We start from the raw sequence: 25,605 nt of genomic DNA, 5'->3' as shown, positions 1-25,605 counted from the left end.
TGGTATTTCACCACCCCGTAACTATACATCTTCCCCAACACAGGAACTGTGAGAATAAATGCATTGATCCTTCTACTATCCTTAACAAGTAGCTCTAGAACAAAGGGATTGGTTTATTGAGGGCTTATTTCAACTCATCAGCAGGGGAAGGGGGAAACGTGGATGCACTAAATACTAACTACTCTTTTGAAGCTTCCTACAGCATAATTTGATTGGCAGGCTTGTTCATTACTTGAAACACCAGAAAGATGTTCTTCAAAACAAGTAATATGTTACTTTTCAATGAAATGTTTCTGCATCTCCCTTTTAAAGCCAAATTGTACTTTTGTGCTCTCAATGAGGTCTGATCAATACACTCATTTTTACTCTATTTCTGTGATCAATTTCCTATCCTAATTCTGTAAGTTAAAGCAAACTAAAACTTCCAGCATTAACTCAATCCTGCATACCATCATTACTTTTAAGTGACAATGAGATTTTTCAGGAGCTACAAAAGGATTCAGCCCTGCCTCCTTGAACAAAATATCTTAGACAGGATAGAAGTGTCATGGAAATTGTTTTTTGAAATATGGTTATCTACTAAATTAAGTAAACCTAAAATTCATTTTCTCGACAAAGAAATTTGAGAGCCCCTCATTATACAATCTAAGACAATACCATATAATGACTACTTGTAATATCCTTAAATTGGCTGGGGAAGGGTGAGAATTGATGACAATCAGGTTTCCTGTAGTTTTTTTAAAAATTCTCTTTGGAGTAATATTGATTTACAAAGCCACGTTAGCGATTCCTGCGCAGGAAAAGAGAGGACGCCCATTCAATTCCTATGAACTTCCTCTCATTTCCCATGCGAGAATCGCTAACGTAGTTTAGTAAAAGAGGCTCTCAGTTCACTTTGCAACTAAATATAGTAGAATGATTGTGAGAAGTCAACTCAGCAGCACTCTGCAGGGAGAGCTTGTTGACTTTACTGCATTATCAAAGGGATAAATATTACAGTGAGAGAGTTATTTTTTCATGGCACACAGAACCCACTTAGTTGTACAGCTACCAAGAGCAGAGAGAATATTTTACAATTACATTATTTCTTAAGATTCCAAACTATTTTCTTTCAGCAGAAACCTTCTAAGATTTCTAGCTTTTCTATTTCATGGATCCCCCTATACAGCACCCTCTTTCTGAGCATGATAAACACATGCCTCCTCCTGCACTGTGCTTTGTCAATATCAAAGTCTTCTCAAATAATTCTCCTCTGGAGGCAAACCTAGCCAGTCGAGTTTTCGGAATTACTACAATAAATATATATATGAGATACAACTGATCTCTAGTACATGCAAATGTATGCAAATTTCTATCGTGCATATTCATTGTGGTAATCCTTTATACCCAGGCTGGCTAGGGTGTCGCAGAAGAGGGTTGAGAAGCAGGGAGTCTGTAAGAACAGAGATGGCTGTCCTGTCTCCATTTCACTCCTATTTAAAGTGTACTTTTTCTCAAACAAGGACATCAAAAAAGTATCAAAATACTGAAGACCTAAACAAGTAGGTTAAGGATTTTATTTTTATATAGTTTACTGTATTTTTAAATAAAGAAACCCTTTTCTGGAGGGTCCACTGTACTTAAGACTTTCATTTACTATTATATTTGGAAAGCTCTTTTGTAATTTTTTAAATGAAAACAGCAGTTAATCCTTGTTGAAATATCTTTGGTTCAGATAGCCACCAACTTAATCAGCATGCACTGTTTTAATTAAACCCAATAAATAATTGTGTTATATGTTGATAGTTAAAGTAATCTTAGAAAAAAAATTGCATGCATACAAATTTAAAAACATTCTTATGTTTTTTTTTTTAGATTTCCTTGTTGTAGTGTAGCATTCTACTGGCCGTACTGACCCCTGGAGTCTTCAAGGGCTCCGATACCTTTTAAAAGGACGAGTTAAAAAAAAAAGTGTTGGTGCATGACCTTTCAAGATCACAGGTCATGGGGGATTTTTTTTGCACCTTTAAAACATATCACAACTGTGATTCTGTGTGGGGATGTCTGAATATCAAAAAAACGTATTGGGATGAAGTTACATAAAAATAGTGAGGCAGGAGGTTATTATTCTCCTTTGTCCTTTCTCTGACTGGACAGCAACCAGGACACCCATCTCCTGTTTTCTGTACAAATGACATTCCGTTCACTGAGTAGGTTGTACAATGATCTCCCTGAAGCACTCCATTCGCCTTCAATTGGTATTTAAGATGAAAAGTGTTTTACTTAACTTGAAAACAACTTTAACAATTGAAAAATATTCTAATTTCACCTACTAAAAATGATTACTTAGGGGTCCTTTTAGCAAGCTGTGGTAAAAGGGGCCCTGCGGTGGCGTTGGCACATGGATTTGCCACATACTGAGAACCCCTTATACTGTAGCGGGTAAAAGAAGGTGTTTAAACAAAAAAAACAAAAAAAGGAAATGGTCGTGCAGCAAGTTAAGCACTTGCTGCGTGGTCATTTCCTGGGAGAGGCCTTACAGCCTCCTATTTAGGAGGCGGCAAGGGCTCCCACGCTAACCTGGCAGTAACTGGGCAGAACACGACGCTGCTCAATTACTGCCAGGTAAGCCCCCGGAGCTACACAAATAATTTCCGAGCAATAGAAATGGCGCAGCACATAGCAGAACTACTGCCAGACTCCTGCAGTAGCCTGGCAGTAGGGCCTATTTGCCATTGCTGTGTTAGCCCTACCGCAGCTTTGTAAAAGGGCCCCTTAGTTAAGAATACTCTGCTACATTTCTGGACACACAAAAAAACATTAACATTATGATAGAGAAGAAATAAAAAGGAAAAAGGAGAAGCTCTCATTGCCAAGAAAGCCAACTTTGAAATTTGTAATGCTTGAGTTGGCCGTCCCAGGTACAAAATATTTATAAACACATTAAGGCAGCACTGGAAAGTTGGGAGCAATAGGTTTCCTTTCCAATTTACATGCAGCTGAATAAAAAATGCATGCTAAAATTACCCATCACACATAAGGCACATATCGGCTTATAGGGACTAAAATCTCTGCCCTCTAAATAGTTAATAATTCAACTTTTTATATGGATCCCCAAACATTATAAAACAAAAAAAAAACCTTGATGTTCTAAACCTTTATGTGGTAATTCATCTTCTTATGTGTTGCTGGAACATTTTTTCTTTTAATCTGAGGGTTAAAAAAAAAAAAAAAAAAAAAAAACACTGGCGTTTCTAGATTATTACGTATTGCTGTACAAGTTTCCAAAACAGAGAATATATATGCCTAGTGTGGCACACTGCACAAGTTTTCAGAGCACAATCAGCATTCAGGACACCAAAGTTGTCTTTTCTTTCATTTACACTTCTTGTGTTGCATGCACTACCTTGCACTGACACTCATGGCTGCAGGTTTTCCTTATGCAAGAGTTTAAAAAAAATACCCCATGTAAAAAGCACCAAACCTATTATTAGAAAACTCTGCTAGCCAATTCTAGGTCTACAAAATCCAAAATACTCTAGTACTGACTTGAACTCTAAAGGCAGCTGAAATAATTACTCTGACTGGTTTTATGCTTTCATAGCTAAAAATGCAGTTCTGATCGCTTCACACATCCAAGAGTGTGTTTATTCAGTGTAACTTGAAACACCCCTGGTTTTTGTTCTGTGAACCTGTGAAAACAAAAATACAGACATGAGTTAATTTTGCTGATATCATTAAAAAAAAAAAAAGGAGTTCTTCCCACTCTCAGAGATGGCTTTGAAAACAGGATGAGTCCCATCAAAAGCAAGGCAAAAAGTACCGACTCTGAGGTTATTTGACAGTAGGTGTGTCCTACTCTCCCCTTCTGGTACCTGAGTGTGCCACAAAACTGTCCAAGACTACTGGTATATGTCTGGATCATCTGGCACTAAAGATAAACAGAGACGTGGATCCACTCCACACAGATTGTAGGAAGAAAGAAGGGGATCCAAAACAAAAAAAAACGGGAAAATCCAAGAAAACTTTATTGACTTATTCTAACAACAACCCAACATGGCCATGTTTCCAAAATCTTCATCAAGGGTTTGACTACAACAAAAGAAAAATTTACCAATAAAATCCAACAAGATAAAATTAATAAGAAAATCAAAATAAGAAAATCATATGTATCACTTTAAATTACAAATTAGTTAAATCAAATGAATATATAGATATAAATAAATCATATGCTTGCACATATAAAAAAACTGTTAATCCTTGCATAAACATTTGTTTACCAAACATACAGTTTTCAGTTTCAGCAACAGGACTGAGACTCCACCTCCTGAGCTCCCGCGTGGCCTTCATTTGAATTTGTGTAACCCTGGCTGCTTTTTTTTTTTTGTTATTGTTGTTGTTGCTGTCATCAGACCAGCCACCAAAACTTGAGGAGCCCGCCAGCCCTGAAAACTGAATGTGACCCGCCACCCGACCCGCAGTACCGCTTTCAATTACAGGGCCTCACTCACCTCTCAACCCTGGCACCCAGAGCCCAGAAATTGGCAGCTTCACCGTTTTTGCCATGGAGCTGCTTGGCTGCATTGAACCAGCCTGGCAGGTGCTGAAGACTGAAGTCTCCATAAAGGACTGCAGGCAGTTTCTGCCCAGCACACAACTCAGGTCTCCTTTCCAGTCTACCAGAGTGCCCAGCGAAGGGGAAAAAAAATTATACTTGGACTTCAGGGATGGGTATGGGGATTAAGATGGGGGGGGGATTAGTGGGAGTGGGAAGGGTAGAGAAAAGGGTACCTGTATACAATATGCAAGCCGCATTGAGCCTGCCATGAGTGGGAAAGCGCGGGGTACAAATGTAACAAAAATAAAAATAAAAGCAGTTTTGATGCTGGGCTGTGGGGGTGGGAAAGTACAGGGGTAGGAGAGATGCCAGGCTTTATAACACAGGGTAGGGGGGGGTATGTAAGGCAGTGCAGGTAGCAAAAAAACGTTTTTATACTTTATGCTGGAGCTGGGCTTCAGGGATGGGGATTGAGATAGAGTGGGGATGGGAAGGGTAGAGAAAAGCAGATTTTATGCTGAGTAGTGGGATGGGGGACTACAGGGGCAGGCTCTGATGGGTATGAAGAAGATGCAGTGTTTTACTCAAACGTGGCATGCAGAAACTAGATTCTATGAGAAAGAAACCTGCAGTGATGAAGTACAGGTACTGATGTACAGGTACTGGTCAGCTTACATTGTTAATAGGAAAATGATATTACAATGAAATGAAGTTTATATATTAGAAATTAATTTTGAGAAATGTATTGCTCTTGATTGTAATTTTTTTTTTAGAGCATATAGTCCTTGTTTCAGTAAAATCAATATGCTTTTTTGTTCTGGATCATGCATCAGGCTACTATAAAGTCCACAGTGTAGACCAGTGTCTGGACTCCTTTACCCTATTTAAGGAAGAATCTATATCATGTTTGTCCTTAATCAGTTTTATAACTAAATACAAAATGTGGAACATCTCAATGCTATTTTCTCTTGCTGGTAATCATGATTTGTTTTTACATACTCTCACAAAGTTCCTGCCTCAGAGGATATTTAACTACATCTTCATTGACTTGGGAACCTAAATGTGCCAGATGTGTTGAGAAGTTCTTGTTAAAATGGATCTCCCAGTTGTCAGCCTGTGTTAGCAGTTCCTGGGACTGGAGGGACTGGATTTAGCAGAGGGCTGCTGACTACAAGTTCTGACAATCCCCAGTGGGCTTCATTGGTTCATATTCACACAACCAAACATTAGTTTTCAGTTTCGGCTGAAACCAGGTGATAAGTTTCAGCTGAAGTTTCAGTTTCTGCTGAAAGTGTTTAAACAGCTTTGGTTTTGGCTGAAACTGAAAAAAAAAAAAAAGCAGTTTCGGTTAGCCTCTATTCTTCAGTGCCAGGGTATTGTATTATACAAAATCAAAATAATCAGAATGTCAAGCATGGTGCAACCTCCCTTATCCTCATTCTTCCTCTTTTTTTCCAAACACTTTCTCTAATTTTCATCTTTCTTCTCTTTAGGTATGCTTTATTTATTCCTAATATAGGAATAATTACTATACATCTCGTTATTTTTTGTTTTGAAGATATCTTTGGTCCAAAAGAAAACGTCAAGGAACGTCATGGAGGTCAATGGAAAGTGCATATACTTTTACATTAATTCTTTCCAAATATCAAGGGTCAGCTTGCAGCAGAATGACACAGGGACCAGAGTCCCCATATTGTACTGCTGCTAGCACTGACTACATGACTACATTTCATTTTAAAAAGAAAGCTAAGATGTGTTTTGAAAGAAAAGTGCCTTTTCCTGGTTCCTTCTTTGCCTGGGACGTTTTGAACCAGTGGCGTAGCCAGAAGACAATTTTTGGCTGGGCCAACGGGTTGGATGGGTGGGCACTACAACCCCCCCCCCCCCCGCCCCCCCTCCCCCACACACGCGTCTGTCCAGCACATTTAAAGTTATCGGCGCTGCCTCCACTCACCTTCTCCCACCCCCACTGTGGCGCTGCCTCCTCTCCTGCACTTCATGGTCTCCGTCTCCCACCCCCGCGGCAGCGCTCTATCGGCGCTGCCTGCCTGACAACTGACAGATGCAGCGCGACGACGCCCTGCTCCGGGACCTTCCCTCTGCCGCGTGCAATCCACCCTGCGTAAACAGGAAGTTGAATCAATGCGGCAGAGGGAAGGCCCCGGAGCAGGAGGATGTCACGCCGCATCTGTCAGCTGTCAGGCAGGCAGAGCCGATAGCAAATTGCAAGCGCTGCCGTGAGGGTGGGAGACAGAGACAGTGAAGTGCAGGAGAGGAGGCAGCGCTACGGCGGGGGTGGGAGAAGGTGAGGATGGGCCTGAGACAAAACTGGGTGGGCCTGGGCCCATCCAGGCCCACCCGTAGCTACGCCCCTGTTTTGAACTGTACACAAATGCAGCCAGTATAGAAGGTAATTCTCCTTTCCGAGACTGTTTTGTTAAATGGAACACAAAAGCACCAGAACCATTCATTACATCCTTCAGGCTACATCTACTGGGTAGACATAGCATAGTGACAAGGGACAGCAGCTGTAGGTTCCAAATATTTACAACAGAAATCTAAAACTTTACCTGAAGCTGTGGTTTGTGAGGTAATCAGTTACGGCCGGTCTGATGCGAGCAACTCCTCCCTGGCTATGGTTTCCTCTTCCCGTAATCACTGAGAGATATGGTTTACTAGCAGTGTGCTTGTACTCTGGTATAAGAACAATTTTAATGGTTAAATATTTTTTTCTGTCAAGCAGTTCAGGATTTCAACAGTGCTTTATTATCTACATTTTTGGGAGCCTAGTACTACACCAACTTAGCAGAACATGCACTTTCTTAAATTTTCATTCACATTTTTAGCCACCTATCATCCTCCCTCCCCCCCACCAAGAGGGCCAAGCTGGTGTACATAGGAAAAAAGTTAGAATTTCATAATTTTTGCTGCCCATCCACATACACAGGTGTCAGCCTAAGAAGAAAAGTACCACCAACAATTTGACAGACCAACTTACCACAATGAGTTGCTGACCATATGATGCAATTGCGCTCAGAAGTGCAAGACTTTATCCCATGACCTGCGTACTACCACCAGAATACAACACCAATTGCTTTAAGTACACAGTGACCCCTCCCCATACAAGTTCATCAATACTTATTTCTTTATTCCTCATATGATGCCTTCCCTCAGACTGCTAGCAGTAATATATATTTTTTTAAGTTTCATCTGAAAAAAATTTGTTTTTTTCTCCATTTAAAGGAAAATGTAACTTGTAACTGTACCACACAAAAGGGATCATAAAGTACTTACTTTTGCCTCCTACCAAAGAACAAGGCTAGTGTGTTACAAACCAAAGTACAAAACTTGAGTTGGGTGTTATATTATCGTGGTCCTACTCTGGAGAGCATCACTCTGAAATAACTAGGTACAGCCAAATTCTTCCATGATAATGGTCCTAGTCCAACAACCATTTTTTAAGGAAGGCTACTGCAAAGAAGGAAGGTACAACAGGCCCTACCATGTTAGACAACAGTCATTAGAACTTCTTCAAAGCCCTCCGAGTATTCCCTGATAACCCTCCTCCTCTTTTTTTTTTTTGCAAGAGCTAAAATGAAGATTTGTTTTGTTAAGGGTTTTGTTCTTACTTTATAAAAAATAAAGGCTAACAAGCAACTTTCAGAAAATACCTTTTCACTGAATTAACTTAATACATGTGACCTAGCATTTGAGAGCTATGCTCCTTTTAATCATGTTGAATGAGTTAGGAATGATGTTGTCTTAAAATGCAAGTAAATTTCATCTTTAATTTTGTAACCTCATCCCTATGTATCATATGTTGGAGATTATCTCAATCTCACAGTCACTCCTCTTAGATATCTGCATGCATTTCCCTGCTCAGGCTCTTTTATACTATAATTTTCTGTCCTCAAGACCCTTCACTGGCTCCCTATCCGTTTTCGCATCCTGTTCAAACTTCTTCTACTAACCTATAAATGTATTCACTCTGCTGCTCCCCAGTATCTCTCCACACTCGTCCTTCCCTACACCCCTTCCCGTGCACTCCGCTCCATGGATAAATCCTTCTTATCTGTTCCCTTCTCCACTACTGCCAACTCCAGACTTCGCGCCTTCTGTCTCGCTGCACCCTACGCCTGGAATAAACTTCCTGAGCCCCTACGTCTTGCCCCATCCTTGGCCACCTTTAAATCTAGACTGAAAGCCCACCTCTTTAACATTGCTTTTGACTCGTAACCACTTGTAACCACTCGCCTCCACCTACCCTCCTCTCTTCCTTCCCGTTCACATTAATTGATTTGATTTGCTTACTTTATTTATTTTTTGTCTATTAGATTGTAAGCTCTTTGAGCAGGGACTGTCTTTCTTCTATGTTTGTGCAGCGCTGCGTATGCCTTGTAGCGCTATAGAAATGCTAAATAGTAGTAGTAGTAGTAGTTGTCCTTTGTTTTCTATTAAGAAAGTTTGCCCTTCTATATTTCTCCAGACCAAGTCACCCTGATGTCATCTAAGGAACTTTCACTACTTGGAATTGTTTTATCATCCACAAACAGTAGCTATGATGTTATTTTGGGTCATCAATACATCTAGGACTAAGGCTAAATCCATAGCCCAATGGGTTAATAAGAGTCCTCGATGGGCTTAATGCCAGACAGAACAAACGTCGTGACAGGAAATCTCCCAAAATATTGCATGCTGGACCTTGATGTCAGGAATGACAATCTGTCTTTCATAATTCAGATGGAGTGTAATTTGCCACATTTTAATGGTAAACTTGATATATTCAATGAATCTAGGATTCACTCTGTACATTTCAAGGCAATTTATTATCTAAGAGTGTGGGGACGCTATTGAAAGCTTTCTTATAGTAAACCCATACTATATTTATTTTATTTATTTATGACATTTATATCCCACAGTATTCCCACCCAAGGGCAGGCTCAATGTGGCGTGCAATAGTTAATAAGCAAACAATAGTACAAAATACAGTTCACAAGAGGGAGAAAGAAATAACTGAGGAGGAAAGGAAGAGAGAGGAGGTGATAAATTATCAGAGTGCCGTGGGTTGAGGTTTCTATTTTGTTTATAGCTAGTCATAATAGCATCACAGGGTTGCCAGATGGGCGGTTTTCCCGCCCAATTGGGCGGTTTTCCGCAACCCGCCGCGGGAAACGTTTGCCCGCGGCGGGTTGCGGTTTTTTGGGGTTGTTTTTTTTTTTCCGCGCGGGTTTTGGCCGGCGGGGGGTGGGGCTAACGACAACAGAGGCGGGGTTTGGTGACGTATTGGGCGGGGTGATGACGGAAGGGGTGGGGCTGATGATGGCGGGGTTGATGACGGCGGGGGTGGGGTGATGACGGAAGGGGCGGAGATGATGACGTCGGGGGTGGGGTGTGTGTGGTTTTTGGGCGGGGTTTGGGCTGTTTTGGGTGGGAATTTTTTTTTTTATATGGCAACACTGTAGCATCAGCTCTTCTTTGGTGCCATATGCCTCTCTTTTATGGCCCTTCTGTTCTATTGCAATATTATTGTTTACTATCTGTGTGACCATATATTCTATCTGCTTCTACTGTAGGTAAGCATGTTATGAGGCAGTAGTTTCTGGGGATATTAGTTGGGCCTACTTTTCAAAGTTGAGGGTTCTTCAGGTTATTAACCACTGTGGTTGTCAATTCTGGCTGTTTGAACAATTCATCTTTACAGTTTTGTTAAAACTTTGTGGAAGGATATTAAACGTGCTTATTTTCAAAGCAAATGGATGTCTCAAAATGCCCAAATGGATTGTCCATGTGCTTGAAAAGTCCAAATCCCCATTTTGCAAAGGCAGAAAAGGGAGTTCAACACTGCAGTATGTTCAAATAGTAAGGGGGCATGTTGTGGGCAGGACTAGGGAGGGCCCAAAATCAGGACATCCAATAGTGTTTATTGAACGGGAAGGAATGTCCAAGTCTAAGAAGAAGGATGACCTAAGTTAGACCTGTTTCAGTCACATCTAGGGTTTAAAAAAAAAAAAAAAAAGATGCTCTGACTGAACAGTTGACCACTGGAGGCATAGGCGCCAACTCCGTGGGTGCTGTGGGTGCTCGAGCACCCCCAATATTTCACCCTCCGGAAGTTCGTTCCCTCACTCACTCCTCCCATCGAGTTCCAGGCCCCCTCCCTCCAAATTTTAAAAGTCATCTATTTTACCTCGTTGGGGTTAGGGCAGCAGCAGCGGTAAAAAGCATGCAGGCTCAGCTCGGTGCTTAATTGTTTTCCCTTCTCTCTCTCTCAGCTCTGGTCCCGCCCTTGTGGAAACAGGAAATGAGGGCGGGACCAGAGCTGAGAGAGAAGGGATAAGAACTAAGCACCGAGCCGAGCCTGCATACTTTTTTACCGCTGCTGCCGCCTTAACCCCGACGAGGTAAGATAGATGACTTTTATAATTCGGAGGCAGGAGGCCTGGAACTCGAAGGGAGGAAGGGAGGGGGACCCTGGAACTGGGAGGAAGGGAGGGGAGACCCTGAAACTCGGACGGAGGGGAGGGGGCCCTAGAACTCGAAGGGAGGGGGACCCTAGAACTCGAAGGAAGGTAGGGGGGACACTGGAACTTGGAGGGCAGAAGGGAAAGGAGAGAGAGAGGGGAGGGAGGGGGGCCTGGAACTCGAAGGGAGAGAGGAATGGAGGGGGGACCCTGGAACTCGGAGGGGGAGAGAGGGGAACCCTAGAACTCGGAGGGAGGGAGGGAGGGGCGGCCCTAGAACTCGGAGGGAGGAGTGCCGCCCTAGAACTCAGACGGAGGGGGAGGGAAAGGAGAGAGAGAGGGGAGGGAGGGGAGCCTGAAACTCAAAGGGAGGGAGGGAGGGGGGCCTGGAACTGGGAGAGAGTTGGAGGGAGAGGGGAAAGGGGAGGGAGGAATGCACCACCTGTAAAAAAAAAAAAAAATCAGCACCCCCAATCATTTTGAAAAGTTGACTCCTATGACTGGAGAAATTAAGGCCCGACACCTTCTAAATATCCCAGCTGTTGCTGTCCCCCTCCCTCTCCCCTGAAAGAGGATACCAAGGCTCTATGACAGCTTCAGGCATTATGCGCATTCTTAGCAAAGCATGGAAACATGGTTGAGTAGCCTAGTGGTAGTGCAGTAAATCCAGGTTAAATCCCAAATTCATTTATTATTTTTTTTTTAATTGTGAACCCTCTAGAAACATAAAAATATCTATTGTACCTAAATATATAATCAGTGGCGTTCCTGGGGGGGGGGGGGGGGGTCGGTGGGGTCGGTCCGCCCCGGGTGCACACCGCTGGGGGGGGGGGGGGGGGGGTGCGGCGCGTGCCTGTCCGTCGTTCGTTCCATGCTCCCTTTGCCCCGGAACAGGTTCCTGTTCCGGAGCAGAGGGAGCACGGAACGAACGACGGACAGGCGTGCGCGGCACCCCCCCCCCCCCCCCCCCCAGCGGTGTGCACCCGGGCGGGGGGTTCTTTCGCGGGGGGTGTCCTTTTGCCGGGGGTGTCGTGCTGCATCCGGGAGGGGGGCGCTGCACTCGGGGGGGAGGGCGGGGCGCATCTGCGATCCGCCCCGGGTGTCAGCCCCCCTAGGAACGCCACTGTATATAAGCCACCTGCAAGCCTGAAGGCTACTGAAGTGGTGTACATTCAAATATAGTAGGTATGTTTCTGTTCCTGGAGGGCTCACAATTACAAAATAAGGGCCTCTTTTACAAAACCGTGCTGCTGATTCTCGGAGTGGCAAATGAGAGGATGTCCATTCAAACCCTATGGGCTTCCTCTCATTTGCCACGCGTGAATAGCTAAGATACTTACCTGTAGCAGATATTCTCCGAGGACAGCAGGCTGTTTGTTCTCACATGTAGGTCAACATCCGCGGCGGCCCAGGAATTGGCAAAAAAATTTGCAAGCAAAATAAAGACAAAGTCTTTTCAGAGAGTTCTGTCGCGTGGGCAGCGCGAACCGCGCATGCGCGAAAGGCATCCTGCCCGTCGCACGAGAGTGCCTCCTTAGTTTAATCAAAAAGCATAAAAACAAATAAACAACAACTCCAAAGGAGAGGAGGGCGAGTTTGTGAGAACAATCAGCCTGCTGTCCTCAGAGAATACCTGCTACAGGTAAGAAACTTCACTTTCTCTGAGGACAAGCAGGCTGGTTGTTCTCACATGTGAGGTATCCCTAGCAACCAGGCTCACTCAAAACAATGAACATTTGTCAATTGGGCCTCGCAACGGTGAGGACATAACATAGACTAACCTGAAACCAAACTCAACTAACTGAGTGTGCAGCCTGCAACAGAATCAAAATGGGTCTAGGGGGGTGGAGTTGGATTCTAAACCCCGAACAGATTCTGCAGCACTGCCTGCCCAAACTGACTGTCGCGTCGGGTATCCTGCTGAAGGCAGTAGTGAGATGTAAATGTGTGGACTGATAACCACGTTGCAGCTTTGCAAATCTCTTCAATGGAGGCCGTCTTTTAGTGGGCCACTGACGCAGCCATGGATCTAACATTATGAGCCGTGATATGACCCTGTAGAGTCAGCCCAGCTTGGGCATAAGTGAAGGAAATGCAATCTGCTAGCCAATTGGAAATTTTCCAATGGCAACTCCCCTCCTGTTGGGATCGAAAGAAACAAACAACTGGGCGGACTGTCTGAAGGGCTGTGTCCGCTCCACTTAAAAAGTCAATGCTCTCTTGCAGTCCAAGGTATGCAAACTGCTTTCGCCAGGGCGGGTATGAGGATGGGGAAAAAATGTTGGCAAGACAATTGACTGGTTCAGATGGAACTCAGACACCACCTTTGGCAGGGTGCGTGCGGAGGACTACTCTATTATGATGGAACTTGATATAAGGTGCATGCACCATCAAGGCCTGAAGCTCACTGACTCTACGAGCTGAAGTAACAGCCACCAAGAAAATGGCCTTCCAGGTCAAGTACTTCAGATGGCAGGAATTCAGTGGCTCAAAAGGAGCTTTCATCAGCTGGGTGAGAACAACGTTGAGATCCCATGACACTGGTGGAGGTTTAACTGGGGGCTTTGACAAAAGCAAACCTCTCATGAAGCGAACAACTAAAGGCTTTCCAGAGATAGGCTTACCTTCTACACGGTGATGAACTCTTACAGAGTTGGTCTTGAGACCAGACTCCGACAAGTGTAGAAGGTATTCAAGCAGGGTCTGTGTAGGACAAGAAAGAGGATCTAGGGCCTTGCTCCATTTGAAAGAGTAACACCTTTTTGTGGAATCTTTTCTGGAAGCAAGCAAGACTCGAGAAACAACCTCTGAAAGACCCAAGGAGGCGAATTCTAAGCTCTCAGCATCCAGGAAGTGAGGGACTGGAGGTTGGGATGTAGAAGCGACCCCTCTTTCTGGGTGATGAGGGTTGGAAAACATTCCGATCTCCACGGTTCCTCGGAGGACAACTCCAGAAGAAGAGGGAACCAAATCTAACGCGGCCAGAAGGGAGCTATCAGAATCATGGTTCCGCAGTCTTGTTTGAGTTTCAGCAAAGTCTTCCCTACTAGAGGTATGGGAGGATATGCGTACAGAAGGCCTGTTCCCCATTGCAGGAGAAAGGCATCTGACGCTAGTCTGTTGTGGGCCTGAAGCCTGGAGAATTGAGGGACCTTGTGATTGATTTGAGTGGCAAAAAGATCCACTGAGGGGGTGCCCCACGCTCTGAAGATCTTGCGGACTACACCCATGTTCAGTGACCACTCGTGAGGTTGCATTACCCTGCTCAGTCTATTGGCCAGACTGTTGTTTACGCCTGCCAGATAAGTGGCTTGGAGAAACATGCTGTGACGGCGAGCCCAAAGCCACATCTGGACGGCTTCCTGACACAGAGGGCGAGATCCGGTGCCCCCTTGCTTGTTGGTGTAGTACATGAAAACCTGATTGTCTGTCTGAATTACGATTACTTGGTTGGACAGCCAATCTCTGAAAGCCTTTAGAGCGTTCCAGATTGCTCGCAATACCAGGAGATTGATCTGAAGACCTTTTTCCTGAAAGGACCAAGCTCCTTGAGTGTGAAGTCCATCTACATGAGCTCCCCACCCCAGGAGGGATGCATCCATCGTCAGCACTTTTTGTGGCTCAGGAATTTGGAATGAACGTCCCATGGTCAAATTGGGTCGAATCATCCACCACTGCAAGGAATTCCAAAAGTCGGTGGACAGTTGGATCACATCCTCTAGACTTCCCGCAGCTTGAAACCACTGGGAAGCTAGGGTCCATTGAGCTGATCTCATGTGTAGGCATGCCATGGGAGTCACATGAACCATGGAGGCCATGTGGCCCAGAAGTCTCAACATCTGCCGAGCCATGATCTGTTGAGATGCTCAAACCATGGACACTAGGGACAACAGGTTGTCTGCCCTCGCCTCGGGAAGATAAGTTCGAGCTGTCTTTGTGTTCAACGGTACTCCAATGAATTCCAATTTTTGAACTGGGATGAGATGGGACTTGGAGTAATTGATCATGAACCCCAGTAGTTCTAGCACCTGTATAGTCATTTGCATCGTCTGTAGAGCGCCTGCCTCCGAGGTGCTCTTCACCAGCCAATCGTCGAGATAAGGGAACACATGCACTCTCAATCTGTGTAGCGATGCTGCGACTACCGCTAGGCACTTTGGCAGACGCCAGACCAAAGGGCAGTACACAGTACTGAAAGTGCTGAGTTCCCAGCTGAAATCGAAGATACTTCCTGTGAGCTGGGAGTATCGAAATGTGTGTGTAAGCATCCTTTAAGCCCAGAGAGCATAGCCAATCGTTCTCTTGAATCATGGGAAGAAGGGTGCCCAGGGAAACCATCCTGAACTTTTCTCGAACCAGGTATTTGTTCAGGCCCCTTAGGTCTAGGATGGGACGTATCCCCCATGTTTTCTTTTGCACAAGGAAGTACCTGGAATAGAATCCCAACCCTTCTTCCCCTGGTGGAACGGATTCAACCGCACTGGCCTTTAGAAGGGCGGAGAGTTCTTCTGCTAGTACCTGCCTGTGCTGGGAGCTGTAAGAATGAGCTCCTGGTGGGCAATTTGGAGGTTTGGATTCCAGATTGAGGGTGTACCCTAACTGGACTATTTGAAGAACCCACCGGTTGGAGGTTAAGAGAGGCCACCTTTGGTGAAAAAACATCAACCTCCCTCCTACCGGCAAGTCGTCCGGTACGGACACTTTTACAGAGGCTATGCTGAACTGAAGCCAGTCAAAAGCCCGTCCCTTGCTTTGGCTGGGGAGCAGAATGGGCCTTAGTCGCATGCTGTTGACGAGAATGAGCGCGCTGGGGTTGAGCCTGGGCAGGCTGCCGAGAAGCAGGAATGTACCTACAGTGGGGGAAATAAGTATTTGATCCCTTGCTGATTTTGTAAGTTTGCCCACTGACAAAGACATGAGCAGCCCATAATTGAAGGGTAGGTTATTGGTAACAGTGAGAGATAGCACATCACAAATTAAATCCGGAAAATCACATTGTGGAAAGTATATGAATTTATTTGCATTCTGCAGAGGGAAATAAGTATTTAATCCCTCTGGCAAACAAGACCTAATACTTGGTGGCAAAACCCTTGTTGGCAAGCACAGCGGTCAGACGTCTTCTGTAGTTGATGATGAGGTTTGCACACATGTCAGGAGGAATTTTGGTCCACTCCTCTTTGCAGATCATCTCTAAATCATTAAGAGTTCTGGGCTGTCGCTTGGCAACTCGCAGCTTCAGCTCCCTCCATAAGTTTTCAATGGGATTAAGGTCTGGTGACTGGCTAGGCCACTCCATGACCCTAATGTGCTTCTTCCTGAGCCACTCCTTTGTTGCCTTGGCTGTATGTTTTGGGTCATTGTCGTGCTGGAAGACCCAGCCACGACCCATTTTTAAGGCCCTGGCGGAGGGAAGGAGGTTGTCACTCAGAATTGTACGGTACATGGCCCCATCCATTCTCCCATTGATGCGGTGAAGTAGTCCTGTGCCCTTAGCAGAGAAACACCCCAAAAACATAACATTTCCACCTCCATGCTTGACAGTGGGGACGGTGTTCTTTGGGTCATAGGCAGCATTTCTCTTCCTCCAAACACGGCGAGTTGAGTTCATGCCAAAGAGCTCAATTTTTGTCTCATCTGACCACAGCACCTTCTCCCAATCACTCTCGGCATCATCCAGGTGTTCACTGGCAAACTTCAGACGGGCCGTCACATGTGCCTTCCGGAGCAGGGGGACCTTGCGGGCACTGCAGGATTGCAATCCGTTATGTCGTAATGTGTTACCAATGGTTTTCGTGGTGACAGTGGTCCCAGCTGCCTTGAGATCATTGACAAGTTCCCCCCTTGTAGTTGTAGGCTGATTTCTAACCTTCCTCATGATCAAGGATACCCCACGAGGTGAGATTTTGCGTGGAGCCCCAGATCTTTGTCGATTGACAGTCATTTTGTACTTCTTCCATTTTCTTACTATGGCACCAACAGTTGTCTCCTTCTCGCCCAGCGTCTTACTGATGGTTTTGTAGCCCATTCCAGCCTTGTGCAGGTGTATGATCTTGTCCCTGACATCCTTAGACAGCTCCTTGCTCTTGGCCATTTTGTAGAGGTTAGAGTCTGACTGATTCACTGAGTCTGTGGACAGGTGTCTTTCAAACAGGTGACCATTGCCGACAGCTGTCTGTCATGCAGGTAACGAGTTGATTTGGAGCATCTACCTGGTCTGTAGGGGCCAGATCTCTTACTGGTTGGTGGGGGATCAAATACTTATTTCCCTCTGCAGAATGCAAATAAATTCATATACTTTCCACAATGTGATTTTCCGGATTTAATTTGTGATGTGCTATCTCTCACTGTTACCAATAACCTACCCTTCAATTATGGGCTGCTCATGTCTTTGTCAGTGGGCAAACTTACAAAATCAGCAAGGGATCAAATACTTATTTCCCCCACTGTATGCCTAGAGTAGGTATAGGGGGCACTCCTCTTCCCTCCAAGAAACCTCCTAGAGGAGGAGGCAGTAGCAGAAGGCACCTGGGAGAGAGAATCCATAGCATCATTATGCTTCTTGATTTGATTAACTGGATCCTCTACTTTTTCTCCAAAAAGATTGTCCCCCCCGGCAAGGAACATCCACCACCCGCTGCTGGACAGAATGATCCAGGTCAGAGACACGCAGCCATGAGAGTCTGCGTGTCACTATACCTTGAGCAGCGATTCTGGACGTCACGTCAAAAGTGTCAAAAGTATGGCCAGGAACTTGCGACACACTTTCTGCTGCCTGACCACCTGGCGAAAAGGCTCAGCCAGCTCCATAGGGAGTGTCTCAACCAAGCTGAACAGTTGACGTATCGAGTCCCGCAAGTGTACACTCATGAGGAGCTGGTATGACTGGATCTTGGCAGCAAGCATAGCGGCCTGATATGTCTTTCTCCCAAAAGAGTCAAGACTCCTAGCTTCTCTGCCTGGGGGCGCCGAAGCATAGTCTCTAGAACTCCTAGCTCTCTTGAGAGCAGAATCCACCACCATGGAATTGTGGGGTAATTGGGACCTCATCAATCCAGGTTCACCGTGGATCCGGTATTGGGACTCAGCTTTCTTGGGAACCACAGGACCAGAAAGAGGGGCTGACCAGTTTCGCATAAGGACTTCCTTCAGTACCTTATGCAGAGAGACTGTCACAGCCACTTTAGGTGGAGAAGAATAATCCAGGGCCTCAAGCATCTCAGTCCTGAGTTCATCCTCAACCTCCACAGGGAAGGGAATAGCCGTAGCCATTACCCGGACAAAGGAGGAAAAAGACTCTCGGGTGGAGATAGTCTTCTTTCCAGCGGAGGGGAAGGGTCAGAGGGAATCCCAAAGGACTCATCAGAAGAGAAGTACCTGGGATCTTCCTCTGATTCCCACGAGCGCTCTTGCTCAGTGTCGGATACAACCTGTGTCAAGGTACTCCGACAATGGACCTGTCTTGACGCCGAGGAACGATGACACCCAATCCGACTGCGGCGAAGTTCCCTCCACCGATGCCGAAGGGGAGTCAACCTGGGTGGCAGCCAACACCGATGCCATAGGCGGCACCGCAGTCGGAGACCTCACCACAGGAGAAGGGCCAGACACCGCTGCAGCAGATGGCACAGAAGATGCAATAACTCCCGATACCGAAGCTGGACTGTCGCAGTAAGCCTTCCAGAAGTTCTGGAAACAAGGCCCGGATACGCTCGTCGAGAGCCACCATCGGAGAAGGCTGCGGGGCCGGTGGAACAGGTGGTGTCAGAATCCATGGAGGCTCGGGAGCAGGTACCGGGCTGCCAAGAGACTGACGCATCGGCACCTCCTGTACTGAGGGGTAGCGGTCCTCTCGGCGCCGACGCTTCTCGGGTGCCAACTCTCTCGACACCCTGAAGCTCCCGGTACTGTGCGTTGAAGGAGAACGATGATGGTGCTTCTTAGCCTTCGCTCGACACCCGTCATCAAGACTCCTCGATACCGATGAGGACGTGGAATCCTCACGTCTCCTTGGGGCCGGGTCCGATGAAGGTCGGTCCCGGGGGGCCTGCATAATAGGAGGCCTCGAGGCAGGTGGAGACCCACTCGACGCCTCACTGCTCCCAGCGCGAGTTGGTCTCTCAGCAGCCATTACCTCTCTCCTTGACGTCGATGCTCCTGTCGATGTCGAAGGACCGGACTGAGCCCCAAAAAGCTTCTCTCGTTGGGCCTCTCGAGACACTTGGGTCCGTTTCTTCATACGAAGACACAGACGACAAGCGGCTGGGCTATGGTCGGGCCCAAGGCACTGGATACACCAGGCGTGGGTATCTGTACCTGAGATGGTCCGGTTGCACAGAGTACAACGTTTGAAGCCGCTGGGTATCTTTGATGACATGGAAGAAAAAACGGCTTTGGCGAAATCAAACGATGCAATTGTACCAAGAAAGAAAAAGCACAAAAAAGGGAAAAGGCCGGCCACGTCGAAAAAGAAAGGAAACTTTAAAGGTGGACAAAAAATAAAAAAACTACGGGAAAACTACTTTTATATATATATATATATATATATATATATATATATATATACAGTGGTGGAAATAAGTATTTGATCCCTTGCTGATTTTGTAAGTTTGCCCACTGACAAAGACATGAGCAGCCCATAATTGAAGGGTAGGTTATTGGTAACAGTGAGAGATAGCACATCACAAATTAAATCCGGAAAATCACATTGTGGAAAGTATATGAATTTATTTGCATTCTGCAGAGGGAAATAAGTATTTAATCCCTCTGGCAAACAAGACCTAATACTTGATGGCAAAACCCTTGTTGGCAAGCACAGCGGTCAGACGTCTTCTGTAGTTGATGATGAGGTTTGCACACATGTCAGGAGGAATTTTGGTCCACTCCTCTTTGCAGATCATCTCTAAATCATTAAGAGTTCTGGGCTGTCGCTTGGCAACTCGCAGCTTCAGCTCCCTCCATAAGTTTTCAATGGGATTAAGGTCTGGTGACTGGCTAGGCCACTCCATGACCCTAATGTGCTTCTTCCTGAGCCACTCCTTTGTTGCCTTGGCTGTATGTTTTGGGTCATTGTCGTGCTGGAAGACCCAGCCACGACCCATTTTTAAGGCCCTGGCGGAGGGAAGGAGGTTGTCACTCAGAATTGTACGGTACATGGCCCCATCCATTCTCCCATTGATGCGGTGAAGTAGTCCTGTGCCCTTAGCAGAGAAACACCCCAAAAACATAACATTTCCACCTCCATGCTTGACAGTGGGGACGGTGTTCTTTGGGTCATAGGCAGCATTTCTCTTCCTCCAAACACGGCGAGTTGAGTTCATGCCAAAGAGCTCAATTTTTGTCTCATCTGACCACAGCACCTTCTCCCAATCACTCTCGGCATCATCCAGGTGTTCACTGGCAAACTTCAGACGGGCCGTCACATGTGCCTTCCGGAGCAGGGGGACCTTGCGGGCACTGCAGGATTGCAATCCGTTATGTCGTAATGTGTTACCAATGGTTTTCGTGGTGACAGTGGTCCCAGCTGCCTTGAGATCATTGACAAGTTCCCCCCTTGTAGTTGTAGGCTGATTTCTAACCTTCCTCATGATCAAGGATACCCCACGAGGTGAGATTTTGCGTGGAGCCCCAGATCTTTGTCGATTGACAGTCATTTTGTACTTCTTCCATTTTCTTACTATGGCACCAACAGTTGTCTCCTTCTCGCCCAGCGTCTTACTGATGGTTTTGTAGCCCATTCCAGCCTTGTGCAGGTGTATGATCTTGTCCCTGACATCCTTAGACAGCTCCTTGCTCTTGGTCATTTTGTAGAGGTTAGAGTCTGACTGATTCACTGAGTCTGTGGACAGGTGTCTTTCATACAGGTGACCATTGCCGACAGCTGTCTGTCATGCAGGTAACGAGTTGATTTGGAGCATCTACCTGGTCTGTAGGGGCCAGATCTCTTACTGGTTGGTGGGGGATCAAATACTTATTTCCCTCTGCAGAATGCAAATAAATTCATATACTTTCCACAATGTGATTTTCCGGATTTAATTTGTGATGTGCTATCTCTCACTGTTACCAATAACCTACCCTTCAATTATGGGCTGCTCATGTCTTTGTCAGTGGGCAAACTTACAAATTCAGCAAGGGATCAAATACTTATTTCCACCACTGTATGCTTTTAAAAAAGAAATAAAAGCGAAAAAGTGAAAGTCAGTCGCGAAGAGTAGTTCTCTTCCTGGGCCTGATGGAGAGCAGAGGAAACACTGCCGCACCTAACCGTGGAGAAAAAATAACTAAGGAGGCATGCTCGCGCAGCAGGCAGGAAGCAGTTTGCGCTGCCCACGCAACGGAACTCTCTGGAAAGACTTTGTCTTTATTTTGCTTGCAAATTTTTTGCCAATTCCTGGGCCGCCGCAGACGTCGACCCACATGTGAGAACAAGCAGCCTGCTTGTCCTCGGAGAATGCTAGCACTGCTTTGTAAAAGAAGCCCTAAAACAATTAAAGTGGGATTTGAACCTGGGTCCCTTTGCTTAAAGTCCACTGCACTAACCACTAGGCTGCCTATGTGCTCTTCAGAAATGTCTGTGTGGCCATTCTTCTAAGAATGCTGCCAGATAGACATCCTTGTCCCTGCTTTTTTGCCATTGATATGTTGGACGTTCCAGTTTGTAAAATGGTTGTTCATGTTGGACATCTCCAGCGCAAAGATGTCAATCTCACGTATTTTCAAACAAGAAATCTTGATGCATTTCTTATTGGAAAATACCTGTGAGATGGATGTCCATTTTGGATATTATGACCTGGATGAACCTGTTCTGACTTGGATGTCCTTTCAAAAATACTCCTGTAAATGTTAGAGCCAGAAGCTGGGCACTCCATCAGGGCCAGGACACTTCTGGTTTGGGGCTTTCTTAACCTAGTTTCCAATTCTTTAGCTACTGCAGGCCATTCCAGTTTTGTTGTTTGCAATTTTTCCATTCCCTCCTATATGCTCGTTCACCATTCTGCTTCCCTGTTGTGTTCTACATGATCCTCATAAAAGCTTTTCCATTCTTTCCTGTCTCTCTTATTAACCCATTGGGCTATTGATTTAGCCTTACTCTTAGATGTGCTGATGACCTGAAAATAACATCACACCTACTGTTTGTGACATTTAGGTGTGCCCCCATTGAAGTGAGCGCCCTTTATAGAATTGCCCTTCTTATGCTTCAGGGAAAGATAATCACATGGTCAGCAGACTATGCAGCCATATCAGATGCCCCCCTTTCCTTCCATTTTTAACTTAATGCAATTATGGCACCCAGGGTACATATCTATTGTACCTAATAGTAAATCAAACCCTGTTATTCTTGAATGCAGGTTGGTGGTTGTAGGCCTTCAAGATGCTTAATATAATAGCAAAGGGCATGATCTTAGATATGTTCACTAATATCATTAGGATACTACCAGAAGTAGAGATAAAATGCCTCTTTTACCAAACACCTTCACAGATGATAAACAGCTATTGACATCATGATTTATTATAAATTTATTAGTAGATCACATTTTACATACACTAAAATGTCAGTTTTGTGTGTAAGCTCAATGCTGTGATCAATCTGCTAATAAATCTAACCAAAGTGTGGTAGACTGGCTATTTACAAACTTCCAGATATTGTACTCTCTGTTTCGAAAATCTCAAATCTCTCTCTCAGAGTGAACGTTACCAATCCATTTTTATGAAGCAATTCTCTCTTTCCCCTCTTTATCAGTAATGATTCAGCTTTACAGTGTCATAGTTCACTCATGCTTTTTCTTTCTTTGGAGCAGCTGACAGATGGTGAGGGATTCAAGAAAAGCTCAAATTTACATTTTTACCCTTGTTAGAGACTAACTTCATGCAGCCAACCCCACCCACTTTTGTTTTTAACCTATGCTTAGTTTTAGAAAAAAATGAAAATCTGATTCCACATCCTAAACCACCACTCCTCAAATAATCCAACCCAATGCACCTGGTCCACTCTGGGAGAAAACAAAGTGAAACTTCTGAGGACTCATTCCTCCCTACCAAACAAACTGAAAATGTTTCTTTTAGGCTTTTCCTATTGGTTCAGTAACTGGATTATTAATTTTTATTACATTTGTACCCCGCGCTTTCCCACTCATGGCAGACTCAATGCGGCTTGTGTGCAATGTTTTAATTTCCTATCTGGTCTAGCAGTTGGATGAAATTTATACATGTCCTATAAAGAAGACACTATTACATATATACTGAGAACATACTAAATATCTATGCCTGAGTACATTATAGTCAATTGCCTTGTCAACTAAATTGAAAGGTTGCTTCAAGTGAGAATCTGTCAAATACTCCCAATCCTATACAAAATTAACAGCATTATATCTAACAATAATAATTTCTATTACTACTTCATAACAATTTTAAAAATTAAAAATATAGTGTATCCATGTAAAAAATTCAATAATATTTAAAATATTACTCCTCTTTCTGGCAATACATGAAGATGATGGAGGCAAAAAAATACACAAAACAAAGGTCAAAAAAACCCACCACTCTCACAAGTACAAGAAAATTGCAAAAAGTGGAGGAAAGTGTAAGCATGAGACCCATGACTGAAATTAACACTTACTCAAAACTATTTTAAAATAAATTCTATATGCTAAATTGTAAGAGTAACTGTAGAAAAAGACTATTTACTTTTCTAGGAGATTATCTCTAGCAAATACAAAATCAACTATCTTCCTAGATATCTAAAATCTTATAAATCAGTATGTTGAACCATCAGAAGTGCTGCTCAAAGACCAAAGCTGCCTCATTGAGACTAAGGCACTATAACCCTCATCTGTTCAAATTATACTCAAATGTTACCATAAAATTTTCAATTTCTTAATTTTCAAACTTTAATCCAATTCACAAAAAATTCTCAATTTAAAAGTTTAATACTCATTTTAATATTTAAGTGCCATGGGGACTAACATTCAACATGAAATCATGTTTCGCTCAGCTATATCAAGAAATGTCCCCTTAAAAATCAGTCATTCCATAATGTAGTCTCAGTGAAGTGCAAAATGTTCATTCCAATGTTCAAATGCGGTTGTACAATGTAATAAAAGAAAATTAAATAGAAAACTTCAGAGTGCAGTATCAAACCCCAAAGCCAACACCCCGATCATCCCTTGAACACTTACTCTGAAGTTTTCTGTGTTCTTTTGTTCTATCTCCTTGTACTGCTATGGATTTACAGTCTGTTTCACTAACACAGACTACTCAGTAATTATTATTATTAGTTGTTACATTTGTATCCCACATTTTCCCACCTTTTTGCAGGCTCAATGTGGCTTACATATAACTGTTAATGGCGTTAGCCGATTCCGGGCTGAACAAATTCATTCATGCCCCTTCAGGTCTCTCTCAGCCAATCACAGACAGGGGTCTCTCAGCCAATCACAGTGCATTTAGCTGTCTGTGAGAGACCTGAAGGGGCATAATCAAAAAGGAGGGACATCCAAGTAAGTGGAGCTGTGGCCAAGTGGTTAGAGCACCGGTCTTGTAATCCAGAGGTGGCCGGTTCAAAACCCACTGGCACTACTGAAAAGCCGAGCAAAAATAGTTTTGATTTAGGACGACCCTGACGAGCACTTCGATTTTTTAAAAAAAAATTTTTGGGTGGGAGGGGATTGGTGACCACTGGGGGAGTAAGGGGAGGTCATCCCCAATTCCCTCCGTTGGTCATTTGGTCAGTCGGGGCTCCTTTTTGAAGACTGGTCGTGAAACTAAAGGGACCAAGTAAAGCCGACGAAATGCTCGTCAAGCCTGGCTTTTTTTTTTCCCATTATCGGGTGAAGCTGGTCATCTCGTGAGCACGCCCCCTTCCCGCCCCCACTATCCTACTGACACGCCCCCTTGAAATTTTGCCAGCTCTGCGACGGAAAGCAGTTGAAGCCAGCCAAAATTGGCTTTAGATTATACCGATTTGTCCGGTTTCAGGAGATCGCCAGCTATCTCCCGATTTATGTCGGAAGATCGCCTGCGATCTCTTTCAAAAATAAGCCTGATAGGCACCTATGTGTTTTTATAAAATACTAGGGTGATAAGGGAAAGAGGGGTGAGGAGTAGTGCTTATAGGGAACGTTAATGTTTTGAAAATATGCCTTATAAAGTTCAAATGAACAATGGTCAAAAGGGGAAGATATTAGACATATTTAGAGATTAGGGTAATATAATACAGATGTAATGTATAACTGTTCTCTTTGGTGCCACTCATAAAAATGTTGTCAAATATAATTGAGGGGGGGGGGGAGGTTAAAAGATTGATGAAAGAATGTAGCAAACTGAGCTTGCTGTACATTTTCTCGCATTTGGATCTCTGTACAATTTGATTGTGGATTGTGTCTTTTTGAAATTTCATCAATAAAAAATGTTAACCTAGAAAATACTAGGGTGAACCAGGAAAAATTGCACTTAAGATTGAAGGCAGAGACATTTAGGCTGCTCAGGAGTTAGATGTTTCACTTATAAGGAGCACATGCCAGCTGATATTCAGCTGGCAGCGTCAGTGTTTTTATGTCCACTTCCTGCTGTAGTTCTGGATATTCAATGCTGGGCCGTGTCTGAACACTGGCA

At 44.5% G+C, this 25,605-nt stretch overlaps 1 protein-coding gene across 1 annotated transcript in view; it reads right to left on the bottom strand.

Annotated features, from left to right (window-relative positions):
• Positions 1 to 3,163: 3,163 nt before the first annotated feature.
• N4BP2 (NEDD4 binding protein 2) overlaps positions 3,164 to 25,605 on the bottom strand; it is a 274,364-nt gene continuing 251,922 nt past the window's right edge. Inside the window, exons 16-17 of the mRNA XM_030191320.1 lie at positions 7,108 to 7,231; positions 3,164 to 3,671 (exon numbers count right to left, since the gene is read on the bottom strand). Of these exons, the coding sequence (XP_030047180.1) occupies positions 3,584 to 3,671; positions 7,108 to 7,231 (212 nt within the window). The 3' untranslated portion in view covers positions 3,164 to 3,583. The remainder of the gene's footprint in view (positions 3,672 to 7,107; positions 7,232 to 25,605) is intronic.

Source organism: Microcaecilia unicolor, chromosome 2, assembly GCF_901765095.1.
Source record: "Microcaecilia unicolor chromosome 2, aMicUni1.1, whole genome shotgun sequence".
Taxonomy (NCBI): Eukaryota; Metazoa; Chordata; class Amphibia; order Gymnophiona; family Siphonopidae; genus Microcaecilia; species Microcaecilia unicolor.
This window is presented reverse-complemented; position numbering and strand designations above follow the sequence as displayed.